Source organism: Melanerpes formicivorus, unplaced genomic scaffold (assembly GCF_026170545.1).
Source record: "Melanerpes formicivorus ecotype bairdi unplaced genomic scaffold, bMelFor1.0.p_v2 SCAF_16, whole genome shotgun sequence".
NCBI classification, from domain to species: Eukaryota; Metazoa; Chordata; class Aves; order Piciformes; family Picidae; genus Melanerpes; species Melanerpes formicivorus.
In genome coordinates this window covers 5912069-5931214 of record NW_027142368.1, presented here as the reverse complement: position 1 = coordinate 5931214, position 19146 = coordinate 5912069, and the positions used below count along the sequence as shown (strand labels likewise).

Here is a 19146-nt window from a genome sequence, read left to right as displayed (position 1 = left end):
GTAATTTCTGAACTTTGCTCCTTACATAAAGGCAGATCGTCTTGCAAATTATCATGTTCCATGCAACCAGTATTTGAATGTCAGTCACAGCAGATTTTGAGTGTCATCAGGGTCTGAAGTGCAGATTCTTCTGAGTATATTGGAAGCATTACACTGTTTACTATCCAAAGTGTTTAACAGTTGGATCATCTTAATGTTTATTATTATTTATTAAGGTCTTGCATTGCATGGAATCATTTGCAAATGATTTGTAGGAATAGTAGAATAATATTTCAAGTGATTAAACTCCAGAAAGTGGGCAGAAACATGTTTAAAACATGACTGCCAGGTGCATAGATCACTGTAGTAATATTAAAGAATCTTTAAACTCTCACAAGCTGTGTGAAGTATCTTTCCTTGAAAGTGCTCCTATCAATCCTATTACATTAGCCATTTTAGAATCCCAGGAAAAATGTACAGGAAAGTGTGCTCTATAGCTCAAGATGCACATTAGCAAATTAAAGAATTGTTAGCTAAGTGAAAGGACATATGGGAGAAATATTTTTGCAAGCTTTTAATTCCACAGTGTCATCATAACTCTGGGTTATTAACAGTGATGTCATGCAATTGCCTTATTTCAGTCTTACAGAACAGTAACCTCCAAGGACTTAAAAATGTTGTTATGCAAGTAGGGCAAAAGTGGATTAAAGCTATCCCAAGGGGCTTCACCCATCTCTCAGTGAGAAAGAAGCTGCAAAGAGATTTGTGACTTGGCAAAAGCCAAATCTGATACTGGAGCTTTAGAAATAAGACCACAGTCCACTGATACCAGCTGGGCTGTATGTAGCATTTTCAGTGTCCCCTCTTTATATTCCAGGATTTGGGGCTTTTTCTTCTTTACAAAAGCATTTAGAGATTTAAAATCTTACAACACTCTGCATCTCAATAGCATTGTAGGTTCTAGCATGTAAAAAAAAATGACATAAAATTCAGTGAGCAGCTACACATTAAGTGCATTTTGGGCACCATGTGCTGCTCTCAGCATTAGTCAAATGGGAGTGTGCAAAATTAATCTTAAAAAACCTCATTGCCTGTGTTCACGAGGCCCCGTCCCTGGGGGTGTTTAAGAGCAGGCTGGATGAGGCTCTGTCCAGCCTGATCTAGTGTGGGGTGTCCCTGCCCATGGCAGGGGGGTTGGAACTAGATGATCCTTGTGGTCCCTTCCAACCCTGAATGAAACTATGAAACTATGAAACTACATAGCCATTGTAACACAAAACACCAGCCCAGTGTGTTGCCTGTGAAATGCTAATATCTGTGGGAAGGTTTTCCATAGTGCCATTTGACAAGGTGGTAAAGGAAAGGTTGAGCAATGTTGGTCTGTGACTTCTCAGCAAGATCTGTAGGTTGGTACTGCAGTATGAGTGGCTACAACTGCAGATACAGAAATTATCTCCATACACTAACCCACTGAAATGGGTTCTTGCACTGTGCATACTGGTTAGTCATCTAATATGATGTTTACAGGATCACAGGATGTTAGGGGTTTGAAGGGACCACTGAAGACCTTTGAGTCCAAACTCCTGCCAGAGGAGGACCATATAATCTAGTGTAGGTCACACAGGAATGCATCCAGATGGGTCTTTAAAGCTTCCAGAGAAGGAGACTCTACATGTTGAGGTGGAACTTCCTGTGCTGTAGCTTACATCTATTGCTACTTGTCCTATCACAAGGCACAAGTGAGAAAATCCTGTCCCTTCCTTCTTGACACCCAGCCCACAGCTATTTATACACATTTATTAGATTCCCCTCTCAGTCTTCCCCTCTCCAGACTAAAGAGCCCCACCTCTCTCAGCCTTTCCTCATTAGGTGTGTGCTCCAGTCCCTTAATTCTGCTTAAAGGTATCACTTTGTCATGAGGGTAGGGCAATACATACTTATGCAAAGTGCTGCTGGGGGGAAGTTTGGTCTTCGGTACAAGTCAAAGGTCTCTTTCAGAATTTACATTTTTAAACCACAAGAGAAACAGCACCTGTGAAAGCTGGGTTCTTTAAAGTTTAATAGTAGGGAAAAAAGGTTACTATCAACAAAACCAATTAAAATACTCTTCTTTCTGAAGAAAAAAAAAGGATTAAACTATTAGTGAAGCATCAATAGTATGATGGGATGGCTCAAAGTGCATATGGAAGAAAGAGGGTGGCAGTACAAGACTCATTCTTCATGCGTTCCCTCCTCTTAGCACAATAACCTTATGCAAAGGCTGCAGGACTATCTCTATTCCCAAATGGGACCTTAACTTGTTTCTAGTTGTGCCAAAGATCTTTCACATTTTTGTAAACTGTCTTGCAATATGCAAGGTAGCACACACTTTTTACAAAAGTACGTTATGGATCAGCAATCCCCCCTCACCCCACAAGGAGGTTTGTGACTATGGGCCGGGAAGCGACAGAGACTTTCTAAACAGCCATCTTCCTTTTGGAGGCCCTGGATAAGGGGGTGGTGGCACATTGTGTTGTCCATCTGAAGAAACTGCTTGCTCATATGTTGGTAGTTCTGAATCACCAGTTCTGGGAGGAAGTGGGTTTAAAGAAAATTCTTCATGCCTTCTGAAGATACTAGATGAATTACGTCTTCTACTTCTTGCATAATCCAAGTACCTAAACAAAGTTAACAGCATTTTAAGTGGTAGCTTCTGTATTTTAAAAGGAAGAATATAAAGTCTTAGTTGTACAAAACCAACCCCCCCCAAACAACACAATAAAACCCACTTGCCTTCAATGATCATAAAAACCATAAGACAAATACTGTCTCCAAACCACAGGGTAAGAATAGCTCAGTAATGTGTAGGGAAGAGGAGGCACAAAATCCCTTTGTATTCCTTTCACATTTAGGATAAAGGAACAAGAAGGGCTATGAGAAGTAAAGAAACATTTCATCTAGCCTGTTTCATTTTATATCACTACATGCCACAAAGAGCAAACACAACATTGTTGGACTTTACATTGGAAGCCCCAACCTATTATTCCATCTTTTTATTGGGAGAATATTTTGTAACTAAAAACACATAAAACCTAACCTCACCCAAATGTCAACCACGCAAGTATTGCTTTAGGTTTTTCTGTTATTAACTTCAGCATAATTGCTGCTAGTACTCACCCAACTTTGTTTCCAGGAAAGTAAGAACTAGAACTCCTATTGTATTCTCTGAGAATAGCATCAGACAACCCACAGTGATTTTTAAATTCCACTCTTGAGCAAGGGTTTGTTTTGGTGTGGGTTGTGTTGTGGTTTTTGGTTTGGGGGATTTTTTTGTGGGGGTGTGGGGGAACAGAGGTTTTGGTTTTTAGGTTTTGGGGTTTTTTTTGAAAGCAGTGAAATTCCTTACCCTGGTGGTTGCCTTGATTTGCATCTACTTTTGCAGCAGTAGAAGATAAGCAGTGCAATTATAACTAACAGTACTCCGGCAGCAACTAGACTGATGAGAAGTCCTGTAACATTAATCTTTTGTAGTGTCTCATCACCTGAGAATAAAACATTGGTTATTTTCATTGTGTTCTTTCCACCTGCATAACATAGCGTATACACTGTAAAATACTAATGTTGCTGTGCTATAAGGTTGCTCCTTTCCACTGAAGTATAGCTTGCTGTGAGAGGCTGTATCTGCAACACAACCCATGGATATCATTCACATTCAGCTTAAAGCAAAAGTGAGTAAAATATTCCCTTTTCTGTACATAAAGCTGTTGAGATGTCCATCTGCTAATGCCTTCCAAATATTACATCATGTACTTGTGACCTTGATGGGGCTGGAGATTTGTCCTCAAATCATACTGACTTTTTTAAAATAAAATGTCTGACACAGAACAGTCTCGTTTAGGTTTGGAGTAGCCTTATTACTGTTAACAAAATAGGGGGAACACACACAAGCAAAATCAAAGCAAACCACAGAAATCAGCCACAGGATTACTGTAATGTTTACTGACTGTAATAAAACAAATAAATGGACAAGAAAATGATATTTTACCTACAGACTTAAAATGTCCAATGTTCAGTGTGATTCATGGTATCAGATAATGCAGCATACTTGCACAGTTTACAGTGAATTTCAGTAAAGACCAATTCTGATTTTGCTAACGGAATGCATGGTGTATTTTTAAGAATGTACTGCTATAACAAGCATAAAATACTGCAATATAAGAAAAGAATAAAAACTACTTACCTGGTCTTATTTTAGGCCCTTTAATTGAATATTCTTTCCAAAACTCCATCTATCAAAACACAAAGAATAAGGATTTTTTGAGACATGCAATTGGCATACATACTGACAATTATGTTTTTTAATACAGTACTGTGGGCAAAATGTAGCAATGGTATAAACAGAAGCAACTCCTGCTGAAGCACCTGTATTTGCTTATTCCACTGTGTTTTTCTCATACATTCAAATTTGCATAAGAATTGCAATTTCACAAAGAAGAAAATGCCAGCTGGTAAAAAGAAAAGTGCATTTAACTGCCCAATGTGCCTGAATGACACTAAAAAAATGCTTATAATAAATCTTTGTACATCCTTACAGAAAAGTATTAATGAGGCAAAATCAAGTTCTTAAGAATCAGACAGTAGGAACAGTATCTGAGTTCATATCATCTAGGAAAAATAATGGGAGAAAAATAATAGAGAAAAATCTTTATTGCATAACTGTTACACATTAAATGTGTTTAGCTGCAATTTCCACTTTTACTACCCAGCATTTTAATTAGGAAAATGCTAGTGACGGCAAACTACCATTTCACCTTCAGAACAGGAGTCTATTCCTTGCAGGTCAGTGCAGAACACACCTAGAATCACAAAGAGATTCTTGCTGTGTGCAGCAGGAGCCAGTCTTAAGACAATCACCATGCTCCATTATTTGGCTTAAAGGTTTCTTATGTACTTTTCTCGTCCAATTTTTTTTATTTTTATATATACCAGATTTTTTCCAAGCTGTACATGCAGAGTGATTTAGAAGATCATGCTATAAGAGTACTCAGCAAGAGCTGAACTGCATATTTGCTCCTCTAAAACCACCACTTTGGCATGACACAAGGACATAATCAGGCAATTAATACATAGAGCATGTGGAACACATTCAGATTAGATGCTGAGAAGTTACTGAAAAAATGAACAAACAAACCCAACAAGATTCTGAAATGTATGTAGACACATCCACAAGCAGTGCTCCTCAAGTTTCATTTGTAGTTGATTACATAATTGGAGCCCTTCTCTTTAGTCTTTGAAGCAATAGTCCATAATAAAGTGTATTCACTGTTTATCTACAGCAATAACCTCATCTAAATGGGGCCTCTACTTTTGCATTAAAAGAAGCAATCATTTTAAGTGCTGTTTTCAGAAGAGCTACAGTGTTTAGATACAGTAATGATTCAGTCTAATTTCTTTCAGTGTCTGAAATTCAGTTTGAGCAGTGTACCGTTTTCTCAGTGTCTTCAAAAACTTCTCTCGCTTCTTCATAATTGCACAGCTCTTCATAGCATTCTCTTTCCAGGTTATCTGCTGTGAATGCTTCAAAATCAAATCTGTTATTCAGAAGATGTCGTCCAATGAATAAATTGGCCTCCTTTGCTGATGTGAACACTAATTAAAAAAAAACAAAATCCGCAAGTTGATTTAAAAGAAGTTAGGAAAGCTAAATTGGGTATTTCTAAAGAGCAGATAATATCCTAAAGCGGCCCTTAAGAGACCACTTCTCCTCCTAGCATCCTTCAACTACACACAGGCAAAAGAAACATCAAGTCCTTCCCCTAAAATGCCTTCTTTGCTTATGAAACTCACTTTCTTTTTCTCATAAAGCATTTCAGCTGGTCCTTATACTGGCCAGGAGAATTTCATTCTCATGACAGCTGTTGTTCATGTTTTGGTTTTACCTGTTCTGGGATAAAGGATGCTCACCTACTGGAGGAAGGAGGCAAGCGAGGAAAAGAAAAAACAACCTAAAAAAATAAATTCTCTTCTCCCTAAAGAACCCTGAATGTACATTTATCAAACATTGTTGAGGAGATTTGGATTTTAAATAGTGGCAGAAGAGTCCTATTCATCTTACATTTGTTCTTACAATCAAAGCAACAAGTTTTACGTAAAAAAGGTTGGCATATTGCCAAGTTTGTTTGTTTTAGCACATGATAGAAATTTTACTGACAACAGGGACTTCTTAGGACATTTACTACTACTCTTTTTACTTATTATAGGCTACATGAGACCTCTTGGAGTAAGTTATGAGGTGAGATTCCAGAAGAGTTAGTGGAATTATAGGCGGCTTTGGAATACAGGAATGCATTTTCTCACCAGGCATTTTCCATAGTCAAGTTTTAGCCTGCTCTTGCTGCAGCTTCTTAAAAAAAAGATAAATCTTTGTATGACAGAACTAGTTTTCTGGCTTGACTTTCAGTGAAAGCCTAATCTGTATCCAAGAAATTCAGATTATTCAGTTCAGTAAAATGACTAAAGGATTTTTTTTTGCAAGCCAGGCATCTAAAAAAGGAGATGAGATTCAGTATAAAGTTATTCAGCTACAAATTAGCTCTGTGTTCTTGTTAGCTTGTTTAGCTAGATTATCACATCACTGAAGAATTCTTCTCCTATAGTTACTGTTACATCTTGAAGTGGTGTCTCAGAATAGTTTGCTCACTTGGAACTAAGCAAACTGCTGTGTAACATGCATATAGGTTATGCCTTTAAAACAGTGTATTAAAGGCATATTACAGTGTATATTTACACTAATACTTCAGTATTGAGGGAGCCACACACGTGCATACATTTGTGTAGGAAGGGAAAGCTTTAGAATAAAAGTAATTGCAAAGAAATCTAAGCTAAAAATATTTATGCTACATCTAAGAATAACCAGAGAGATCAATAATAAAAAATTAAAAAAAAGAAAACCAACCCACCCCACCAAAAAACAACAAGTAAACAACCTAAACCCACAAGTGGAAAGGGGAAAATAATAATATCTTGGTTCAGTGCAAGTCACAAGCATAACTTCAACCTTCTTAAACAGAGATCTCCATTTCTGCTCAGTAGTGGTTTACTTCTTACCATGCAGGTACTATACTATACTTCTGAATTCACTTGGATAATTGATGCATCTTAATTAATGTGGAATGCATAGGTAAACTGTCTGGAGCCTAGGATCCCTAATTCCCAGTGATACCTGCTCATTTTCTCTTTTGACAAGTTTATCTGCACTCTTTTTTTTTTCACGTTGTAGGCCATAGCCACAGTACATCTGTCTCCATCTCTGAATTACTTGCAATCCAGTGATGAATACAGTATTTGGAGAATGAAACAGATTAATCTGACTCCTGCTTTGTTTGTGAGGGAATTGAATATAGTTCTGCAGTCTTTGGTTCAACAAAGTGGTAAATGCAGGTTTAAATTGCCTAACATTTAATTGAAAATGCATCCACACAGTGTGCTGAATAAAGTAACTCTGCAGGTCAAAGATGTTCAGAAAATTCTGAAGGGGTAACCTCTCAATTCACATACCATGTACTCTTGGCAACTGTCCTGACTGCTACATTACTGGAGTAAGTTTGGCCCCTCTTTCCAACTCCATCTTTAAATGACTAATTTGGGCCTACTGTCAGGAGAGGGTTCTATGCTGTGAACTCACAGGAAACAGGTGGCCAGGCAACCTGATGTTTTATGCCCCAGAGTAATACAGATTTTAATGAATAATCTGTCTTAAGCATTCTTCTGTTAACCATGTTTTCTGCTCAAGCTGCTGCCCCAAAGGATCCTCCTGCTCCATGTGATGACTTTTTAAAGTCTATCTTAAGGTTTCAGGATTCCTTATTCGTTGAGGAGACTGAACAGCTAAATTACAAATCCCTTTTTGAAGGCCTAATGCTTAAATGTTAAGCATGGCTCAGCATCACAGTGCTTGAGTCTTTCTGGAGAACTTCATCTGCTTTTACCTTAATTTCTTTCTGCTTCCCTCACTGAAGAGCTGCAATAGCAGCACTATGCTTATCTTTCAAGGTATTGTAAGGGAATCTGGTATTGAGAAAAAAATATCAATCTCAAAAGTCAAGCAAACAAACCCTTTCAAATACAAAGCATTTTTAGATGCATAAATAAAACTGTTATGTGCTCAGGTAGTATCAAAGTAGTAGAGTCTGAATACAGATTTCAAACTTTGAGAATCCTGATGTTACTTAGAGGATTCTGGTTATATAAATGAGAATAATCCCAGAGACCTAGAGACAGATCAGCTGACCCAATATGCAATTGCTACTGGATTTGGTAAAGACTTGCTATCAACATCCCAGCAAATTATCAATTACTTCAAAGAATACTCAAATATAAAATTCAGCATTACAAAACCTCCAACACTTTTTTTGTTAATGAGATTAAAAAAAATCCAAACAACAAACACAACATTATTTATATATACAAAGATTCCTCAGCAAAAGTAAAAGTTAGATACTTTTCTTTTAGAAAACCTAAAATCACATTAAATGTAAATTACCATCCTTCCATTCAGGTTGCGTCAAAGTATTTAATCTCCCTGTGCAGTGAGGAAATGCAAACAGCGTCACAGGTAGTTGAGACAGCAGTACCAAAACCGCAAACATGATGTGGTATCTGTCACACAGAAACCAAGGTGAGTTAAACAAAAAGACAATGAAGTGTCCATGATGAACTCTGAATGAATCCCACAAATGAAGTCATCTAATGCAAGCACCTACATGCAGTTGAGGCTAGTGGGTCATAAGATGAAAGACACCAATCTAAACTGGTCCTGCATGTCTCCGTTTGTTGCATAACATTTGCACATGTGCAGCAGGGCCGCTCTCACCGCAGCTAAGGCATTCCTGCTGCTCTGCCCTCGGCGGGCTATGGCTGCACAGAGCAGAGCGGTTAGCTGGCACATTAACGGGGAAAGGTCCCACACAAGGTGCTGCAGGGGCACTTCACGCGGCTCTGACTCTTCTGCCAGAGCAGCTACAGCAGGGCATAAGGGCTACTCGACGTACACAGGCGTACTGAACGACTTTCTTAAGATAAAGCCAGTGCCGACCTCCTCACGCCCAACCCTCTACAGAGGACTGTGGGTTCTCCCACCTAGGATCACTATGGAAAATAAGAATGAAGTAAAAGCGTAACTCTTCCAAGAGACGCCCAACACAGAAAAGCACCACCGCGGACTGAACTAGAGGAGGCACGCGGAGACCACCCGAGGGCACCCATGACGTCGCGGGAGCAGCCACCCCGCGGCCCTGCCGGGAGCTTCCCCACGGCCGCCCGTGGCCCACCGAGCCTGCGCCCGCCCGTCGTAACAGAAGATCGCTCTGCCCCTCTGTCGCGGGACTAGCCCCACCGTAGAGGCCGAGCAGAGGCAGGCAGCCTCCGGGGTAGCGTTCTGCGTTCTCCCGTCCCGCCCGGTGCTCACGTGCGTCCCGCTCCCCGCGGCGCGGCCCTTACCTGTCCCGGCGGGGCTCCGATGGCGGCTGAGGAGAGTTACTGGCGGGGCAGCGTCTCCCCAGGCGGCTGCTGGTACAGTGCTTCCTGAGACGGGCGCGGCGGAGTCGCAGGGCTGTACCTGGGCCGCCCCCGCCTGCTCGGGGTCCGCTCCTCCTCGGGCGGCCCCCGCCCCGAGGGCTGGGCCTCCCTGGGGTTGGGGGCGGGAGCGTCCCTGTGGCCTGAAAGAGCAGACTGTAGGTTGGGAGCTGGGGTGGAGGAGAGCCGGTGCTCGCCCGCGGGCTTCCGTCTGGGCTTTGTTTGTGGAAGCCCGGTTATCTCTGCTCATCCCCGGGACCCCTCAGAGGAGAATACAGCGGTCCTCTCGTCTTCTGGGAATCTTCTCACCGTTACAACGGACTTTTCCCTCCCTTGGTTTGGCCAGATTTGCTCCCCAAAATAAAGCCCTTGGCCTAGTAGCAGGATGTCTGCCGGGCAGAAGCAGTGGAGAGGACCTGCATTCTCAGTAGTGGTGAGGCTGTGTACCTTTTAACTAGCTGCTTATCCACAACTATTTACTTTTCTATCAGCAAACTAGTGTTTTGTCTCCACCAAGCTTTTCTAGCCAGGCAGCAAACCACGGTGGGAAAAGGACCAGCCTAACTTTTTGCATATGTCTAAATAACTTTGGTTAGGTTTGTTGCTATTTTGCTTATCAGTGAAAGTAAACCTTAAGGGTTGGAAAGTGGCCACCATGGTTCCCTGACATGGGTGAAGCTGTTTTCCACTTAACCATGTGCCTGCTCTGGGCCCTCCCTTCACTCTCCTTCCCAGTGCAAAGGAGCAGACTGACTTGGAGTCCAGATTCAAGCCCATGGGCGAATCTTGTTGGGCCCCATGGATTTGTGTACCTTCAGGTTCTTTAGATGGCCTCAAACCTGGTTTTCACTTACAGTGGGCAGATCTTCCTTTTCCCTCTCCCCACCTGTGTTTTCTGGAAGAAGAAATTGCCATTCCAGGAACCTCTTAGATTGCTGGTGCCCTACTGTGTTGTCCTACCAGCAGGTATCTGCGTGTTTGAAGTCTCCTATGAGGACCAGGGCTTTAAGCGTGTTTACCTAAACCATGTGTGGTGCTTAGCAACAAGAAGTGGTACCAAAAAAGCTTTTAAAAGGGAAGTACATTTAACACAGTGTGCTGGTAACATTAAATCTATGAAGAATCTTGGAGTGGGTTGAGATCAAAGAGTGCACACTGAATTGAGATTCTCAGTGGAATGGTTTTACTACCAGGAAATCCAGGGGCTGAAAGTGACTTGTATCTGTGCTTGCATATCTCCTGTAGTGACTCTGGACTGCAGTATTTATTTAAGTGCTGGAGTGATTTGTATACACGGAAGCAGGAAAGAATAGAATGAGGGTATTGGATAACACTAGTGGATGTGATCAGATATTCCCAAGAGAAAAATAGAAGCTACTGATGTGTGAAATAAGGAGACCTGTTTGAAGGAATGATGACTGTAGTTAAATATTTACTCTATGACATCAGTGCACTGCAGCTAAGAGGTGCTTGATGAATATGTAACTTAAAAGCTGAGGTGGCTCTAAGGCTTTTTAGCTGATGGAGATCTGAAGAGAAAATTCTGTAGTATGATTGTGTGTGCTTTTAATAGTGCAGGACTAAGATAGCAATATTGTCTAGAAGCGGTATTGATTGTTTATTATCTGGATAGTACTAAGGAGACAAGAGTACTTAGTTGCTGATGAGGAAGCAAACACCCACCCTGGTTTCAGTAATGGGCTTTGTGCTCCCAGCTGATGAGTGCTGTCAGTTCCCACTGAAGGCACCAAGAATGCTCATCTGATGGGATTAAAATTCTGCATTGTCAGTTGCTCAAAGTATTTTTAGATGCAGCAAGTTTAATAAGCTTGAACTTCTTTTGTCAGTGGGAAGACTAGGATTATGTGAGACTGGTGCATACATGTCCTGATGTGAGAATTCCAGGAAACGGTTGGTGGAAAACCTTCAGTGTAAATTGGCTCATTTAAAACAATGTTCTCTAAAATGTACACAAGGTGAAAAAAATAGTGTCCAAATCTTCTAGCAGTGCCATGAAAATCTGCTTCTGGCTTTTCCTGATCCAGTTTTGTGTTGTTTTGGTAAGGTACTTTTTGACTACCAGAATCATCTTGTTTGATTTTGGTATTTAAGGTCATTAAGCAGAAATCAAAATCCTTGGCCTCAAGCGGTAGGGAAATCTCATGGATTTGTACAAGTACTTGAAGGGAGGATGCAAAAAAGATGGAGCAAGGCTCTCTTCAGTAATGCCTAGTGACAGGCCAAGAGGCAATGTGTACACACTGAAACACAGCAGGCTCTCCTGAGTATAAGAAAACACTTTTTTACTGAGAAGGTGACTGAGCACTGGCACAGGTTTCTCAGGGAGGTTGTGGAGTCACTGTCCTTGGTGACAGATTCAAAAGCTGTCTGGATGTGGGTCCTGGCCAACAGGCTGTAGGTGGCCTTGCTTGGGGGGGTGGGTGGGGGACCAGATGACTGCACTCTAGTGGTAACTTTCAGCCTCAAGCATCATGTGATTCTGTGGTATTCTGCTTCTAGTAGACAGACCCTGATGTTTCAACCTCATCTCTGCTCTGTAACATCTGGGGTTAATATTTAGCTCCTTAGCTATTTCTGTTATTTTTTTTTCCCCTTTGTCTTGTCTCAGTACCACATTTCTCTATAGAATTGGTGTATTTGACTTTAATGATTTCGTTTTCTTGTTCACACTAGAGGGAGCTCTCTGGCCTTTCAGCTTACTTTCATTTAAAAATGTTTCTACTGAGACTCTGTTTTCAAAGTACTCAAGACAAGGCTGTATGAAATGTATTGAAAAAAGTTTAATTTTCTAACCAAATTGATATTTTGAATTATTTGTAGGTGAAGTAACACCAAATCGACAGCTTTGGCAGTGTTTTAATTTTGCTCAGCTGCAGCAGCAATAGATGCACTAGATACTGATGTTTCTCTTTTGCATGGCATTTGTTTTGGTAGCTGAAGAAATATGTTTGTGAACTCTGTGTTTGTTGCTGTGATGCTGTCAGTTTCTGCTTGGTATGCGTTTGTCTGATCCACAAGGAATTTGTTTGTGATTGTGGATTTTTCTTTAGACATGTAATCTTAAAACTTCAGCTTATTTCCACTGACAAGTAGTAGCCAACTCTGGTTGGATGAGGCGCTTGTACTAGGTGCTGTTATCCAAGTAGATGTAGTGGTTGTTAGGGTTGATAATAGATACAATTTTTACTATTTTTCATTGCAAATTTGTAGACAGTGGTATTTTTTTTCCCCTCCATATTGCAATTTGCCATTCTTTTTAAGTTGATACCAGTTTCTAGAAAAAGCCTATGAGACAACAGCTATCAAAATGTAACACAACTGGAAGGGACTCTACTCCGTGCTTTTTAATTATGGGGTTGATCACAGATATTCTTCAATAAGGAAGAGGACTTTTGGTGACTCTTCCTTTGATTGTTTCATCACTGACTCATTCCCTCAGGGAGTTGAGATCTTGTCTGCTACTTAATTTTGATTCAGACTTCCTTTTGTTCTGCTTCTTTAAGTTCCCCTAAAAAAGGGAGTGAGAGTTGAATTTTGGTTTTATTTCTCTAGGCATTACTGTTAAATTGTCTCTCTGGGCAAAAAGTGCATCTTACTATGTTTTTGCAAATTATGCTTACTGCATTAGCAAAGATGCTGTGTGGGCTCCCTCATTTTTTCAATTTTAATTTTATTTTTTTTTAACAAAGCACTAATCAAGCAATTACTTATTTGAACAAGTGAAGAACTTGTTCTACTTCTTCCTCTTGATTGCATTTTGCAACTTTGTCGGCACTTTTGAAAGAGAAGAACTAGTCCGGTGGAATGAATTAAACAGGTAAGTTGAATTGTGATGCGTGAATGCTCTTGAGACAGGCTTGCTTTTATTCTATATAAACTTTGCATATCTAATTCCTATACTCTGTAATTAAAATGTTATGTGTTAGATCAAAGAAACAAGAGCTTCATGTTATCTTGCTAGTAAAGACATCATCTATAATTTCCCCTCACTGCTTAATTACTTACTTGTATTCTACTTTTCCTTCTTCTACAATGAGAATAATCTCATAAAAATTCACCAGACTTCTATCAACCAAAATTAAGGTGGAGCCTATAAAAAGGAGGTGACTTGAGGAAATTCTGCCAAGATGAATCACGATTGACTGTGTGAGGCTTTTTCTATCTTTAGTGTGTAAACTGGGGAATAATTTTGTATCTGGATTTTTTGAACCTAGAAAATGAATGCAAGGAATACAACCTTTTAGATTAAAAAACCCCAAAACATTTCAACCTTAAAGAAAATCCCCAAAACATATTGAATGTTGGAGAAAGTAAAGTGACTAACTTTCAGATGCTTTGTAAATTCCTCTGAGTACCAATACACCCAAGAATGTACATAGGCATCTCACAGTACTTTGCCTCATTCTTCAAGCTAAGTGGATGATGCTTTTAAAAACTACAGTTTCATGTTATAGCAATCAAGCACCATTTTTTTTGCTGCATATACCTATAAACTCCCAGGGGATGCAATGAATTCCCCTACATTAGACAGTTTCAAGGCCCAGCTTGACAGAGTACTGGGCCATCTCATTTAAACTATATTCTTACCCTGAAAGGTTGGACTAGATGACCTTTGAGGTCCCTTCCAATCTGATATTCTATGAATCTGTGTATGAAAGCATAGACACTTGGCTACTTGTCACAAGCTGCAAGAACATAGGTACAAAAATAAGAGAGTAGGAAGAAATGAAGACTAAACCATATGCTGTTTGACTAATACTAGAAAATTATTCCAGAAAAAACTCTTTGCAGGTACTTTTCAATAGACAACTGTCCTGGTTTCAACTCAGCTGGCAGCTGAGTCCTGGCAGTCCAGTTACAATAGCAGGGTTTTCTCCTCTTCCCCACCACCCAGGTGGGCAAGGAAGAAAGGAGTCTGGAAAGCCAAAATAGAATAGAATAGAATAAACCAGGTTGGAAGAGACCTTCAAGATCATGGCATCCAACCTATCATCCAACACCATCTAATCAACTAACCCATGCAACCAAGCACCCTGTCAAGTCTCCTCCTGAACACCTCCAGTGATGGCAACTCCACCACCTCCCCGGGCAGCCCATTCCAATGGGCAATCATTCTCTCTGTGTAAAACTTCCTCCTGACCGCCAGCCTGAACTTCCCTTGGCGCAGCCTGAGACTGTGTCCTCTTGTTCTGGTGCTGGCTGCCTGGGAGAAGAGACCAACCTCTGCCTGTCTACAACCCCCCTTCAGGTAGTTCTAGGCAGCAATAAGGTCACCCCTGAGTCTCCTCTTCTCCAGGCTAAGCAACCCCAGCTCCCTCAGCCTCTCCTCATAGGGCTTGTATTCCAAGCCCCTCACCAACTTCGTTGCCCTTCTCTGGACACGCTCCAGCAAGTCAACATCCTTCCTAAACTGAGGGGCCCAGAACTGGACACAGTACTCGAGATGTGGCCTAACCAGTGCAGTGTACAGGGGCAGAATGACCTCCCTGCTCCTGCTGGCCACACTGCTCTTGATGCAGGCCAGGATGCCATTGGCCCTCCTGGCCGCCTGGGCATAAGGACAATTTACTACTCTATTGCAGGCATATCAGATTACACAAAGGAAAAACAAAAGAAAACAGGAGAAAAGGTACCAGCTACAGGGCAGATGAAACTTCAAATAAACATTGCCTCAGTGCACAAACTGAAACTGGAACAAAAGGGATGAATCCCAGCCTGGAAACTGGGGAAGTAACACCAAATCTTTACAAACTATACAATATATTGCAAGTCCTACAAACCCAGCCAAACCTTTTCCTCTCATACAGTGAGCATGACATCAGCATGGTGGATAATATACAATCTAGCTTGTTCTTTTGCTCTGTGCCACTGGAGCAGGGTGGCCCTGTCCCCACATCTCCTGTCCCTCATCCTTCCTAGTGGGGCCAGCCAGCTTGAACTAATACAAAAGCTTTATTAGATTGAGTTTATATGATCTATTTCTTTCAATGTTTTACAACATCAGAAAACAAAACAAAAACATAAGCATTTGCTACCAAACTGCTTTGAAAATGTCTTTTTAGGATTAATTTAGAGAATTCCTTCAACCAAAAAATGCGTGTAAGTATTTATCACCTTAATAAAGATATATTCAATTAATTTTGAAAACCAGAGTAGAAAATTAATTTCCCTCCCACAGTCTTAATGAAGAAATAAAGAAACTAATTTCCTATTGCTGTTAGAGAGGTAATCCACTCCTTCACATATTAAGAAATTAATGTAACACATCCAGTCAGCCAAAGAATCTCTGATTCTTCCCCTCCCCCCAATCTCTTACACCAGCTTGTTTTGTGTAATACAATTATGAAAAACAAAACTGAAATAGACTTAAGTCTTTCCACACCTTTCAGAAATCAGTAAGTACTAATTTTAAGTCTCATGTTATTTCAGGTAAAATTATCTGTTGTACATATAACAAACATAAAATTTTTGTTTCAAAAAACAACAAGCCCCAACCCTCAACACCCCACACCCTGTTTTTAAAGAGCCAGCAAAATGTTAAGGAAATGTAACTGACTTTATGTACCTTCTTATCTTTTGTGGGGTTTTTGTGGTCAAAAACTCATCCTTTTCATTTGAGCTCAATACAGAAGAAAACTTTTCTTATATTTATTTAAAACTTGTATCAAGTCTGAATACCATTTTGTTATTCTAGGAATATAGTCGAGCACAGTTCTGTAAATTAAAAAGCAGGTCAACAAGTTATTTCAAGGTGTTGGAAATGGGCATTTGAGAGATGCCCAGAATTATAGTGCTGGATTTTTTTGGTTTTGTTTAAACAGCATTCTTTGCAGGAATGGTACACTAGCTGACAGCGTGTTCAGTGCAAATGCAATTTGTCTTTCATGTAAAGGAGAAAGAGATGAAATTTTGTTAATGTTCCTTTAAGAAGGCAGTTCAGATTTGAAAAAGAAAAAGGCAGGGGGAATCTCAGATTAAGCTAAGGAAACTTGTTCCTTGTAGCAGACATTTTGGGGAGTTTTTATTTTTTTATGAGGAATGCTTAGGAAAGCAACTGTGTGCATAATTTTAACTTATGAACAGTGGAACTGCAAAAAAAAGCTAAAGGATAAGCATACAAAAGTCAAATCACCTTCTCCTTAGTGCTGTGTACACTTTAGCCATTAAATCAAGTAGTATCATTATGATTTAAACTCAAATAAACAAATCTAATTCATTGGGCTAAAAAGATCTCAGGGGAGAAATAGTACAAACTTGCAGCAAAATACTTGTTCCTTTCAGACCTACAGAGCAGGATGTATAAGATGAGGAAAAAGGTTACCAGACATGCCTTTGCAAAACAAATTGTCTTCTGTATCCCATTCCCTTTAAAAATTAATTTGTGTGATGTCACTAGGGGGCAGAGTGAAGGATTTGGGACTATATTAACTGATTTCTGAACATTGGTGTGATATGGGTGTGCTCTTTCTGCCCCAAAGGTGTCTGCTCCTGCCCTTTCCTTCAGAGGGAGCTTGGTGACATGGGTCAGAGAAGGGCATAGGGCTTGGAAGTGCAGCTTGCTTTCTGGGAGGTTTAAATTTCAGTCTGAAAAACGTTTTAAGTGTCCTGCTCTTAGGTGTTGCTAACAAAGTAAAATTAACTGTGTTATAAATGTGTGTAGCTGGGGTTGCTCACGCCCCACAGAGGAGAGCAGCTACTGCTCCCCTTAGCTTTAGCCTGAGGGCCGCTGTTGGCGGGAAAGTGGTGCCGGGGAGGGAAGGGGCAAGGTGAAGCCACAGCTTGCTGCCCAGACAGCAGGGTAAGCCAGGATGGGTCTCAGTGCTGCCTGCTGGGTAGCTGTGCCTGCTGCAGAAAAATTGGCCTCTGTGTCACTAGAATTGTGTGAAAACAAGCTGGAGGTATTGTCTGTTTATTTAAAGAAGGTGGTTTTCTGGCTTGATCTCAAAGGCTACCACACTGTTTAATAATCTTGGGCCTGTCTTGAGACTAGTAAGGCTTAGTCTCTTGCTGGACATATGGATTTGTTTATGCAATGCCCCATCCAAAGTCTGGAAGTACTTACTTAAACTTCTAACTAGGCTGCTTCCCTCTCAGCATAAGAGCAGTTTCCCCATGGTACAGACCTGTGAGGAAAAAGTGTTAGTACCTGATGCATCTCTTCTGTCAGTGCCACCTTTTCCATGTCTGTTCTGAATCCAATCCAAGTGGACAAAAATGTACATGGGAGTTTCTCCTCCTTTTGCTCTGTAAGTCTCCTTGCACTTGCATGTATACCCTTACTTATTTGATGCTTATTGCATTGCTTATTGCATTGCTTTTGTGTTTTATTTCTGATTCGTTTTCCCCTGATATCCTAGTTCCAGTTAAATATCTATAGCCAGGACAACAATTTTTAGCTGAAAAAAAACCTCAGTAGGAAAGTTTAAATACTTTCTTCCACTTAGGAATTTGAAAAAAATATGCAAAACATCCATATTTATTGAATATTTCTAATAAGATCTCTGTCACATTGACTCTTGTGTTCATGGTAAATGTTAACATGAATGAAGCTCTCAAAATACCATCTTCAGTATATTTATATATAATCTTACAAGGATTGCTGTTCTGGTTTCTGATGCCTTTTGCATTTAAGCTTTTAATCACTATGATATGTAATTACTATCTTCCAAAGCATCTTTACACAAACATGTGTGTTATCTTCTATCCTGAATATATCTTGTACCTGTTGATTGTGTATTAAACTGGGTTCCCAAAGAGGGGGAAACACATCTACTTGGTTTCTGCACTCTCTGCTGTTCTGAAGTTATGAGGATCCTGTGGCATGGAGAGGAGAAAATAAAGTTTCATGTGCTGGTATAGGGATATTTCTTGCCTTCGCCTGCTGTTCCTGACCTCCTGCGGGAGCTGTTCCAAAGCTGGTGCTGTAGGGATGTCTTTACACTAACCTGTCGCAGGTTGCACATATATAGGATTTGGAAATTGTTCTAATGATGAGACAGGAATTTTTTCACTAATATTGACATTATCTATGATGCTCAGGCAGAAAATAGTTAATTTTCTTACCATATTATGCCCTATTGAGATAACAATTGCTTTCCTTTTGAAGCTATACTATAGGGATCCCAAAGTATTTAACATTAATGCTAGTGTAAGTTGTGTTGAGGAATGGTCGAGGGGGGGGGGGGGGGGGGGGGGAAGGTGAAGTAGTACTTTTTGTGACATGTGTTTAAAAGAAGAGAGAATTAAAACCCAATCAACCAAAACAAGTAAACAAAACCCAACAACAACAAAGCTCAAACCAGCCTTCAGGCAAATCAGTTCTTTCTGATTATAAAATAGATATTTCCAAAATATTGGAAAGAAGTTAAATATCAGTAGTGCCTGGATTTGCTGACACAGGAGATTATTTGCTCTTGCTGATGCCATGTCCCTAATCCTTTGGATTAGATTTATCCAAAAGAGCAATTCTGCACTTCACAGCTTGATGTGGTTCTGAATGATGCAGGCTGGCAGCCTTCTTTAAATTTATAAAACTAAATTTCCCAGATGTTTCACATATGAATATGGCTTTCTTCAGTACGTTTCTTAGTGTAA

At 40.3% G+C, this 19146-nt stretch overlaps 2 protein-coding genes across 6 annotated transcripts in view; one reads left to right on the top strand and one right to left on the bottom strand.

The window, feature by feature from the left end:
* Positions 1-538: 538 nt before the first annotated feature.
* Positions 539-9585, bottom strand: PRRG4 (proline rich and Gla domain 4). Its single transcript, XM_068147873.1, has 6 exons — positions 9457-9585; positions 8501-8616; positions 5444-5607; positions 4199-4247; positions 3365-3500; positions 539-2636 (listed from the first exon to the last, which is right to left on the bottom strand). The coding sequence occupies exons 2-6, from the start codon at positions 8604-8606 to the stop codon at positions 2408-2410; spliced, it is 684 nt and encodes a 227-aa protein (XP_068003974.1). The 5' UTR covers positions 8607-8616; positions 9457-9585; the 3' UTR covers positions 539-2407.
* Positions 8905-19146, top strand: part of CCDC73 (coiled-coil domain containing 73) — a 58656-nt gene continuing 48414 nt past the window's right edge. For all 5 annotated transcript variants that reach the window (XM_068147868.1, XM_068147870.1, XM_068147869.1 and 2 more), the window contains exon 1: positions 8905-9964. In XM_068147868.1, coding sequence (XP_068003969.1) covers positions 9917-9964 — 48 coding nt within the window. In that variant the 5' untranslated portion in view covers positions 8905-9916. The remainder of the gene's footprint in view (positions 9965-19146) is intronic.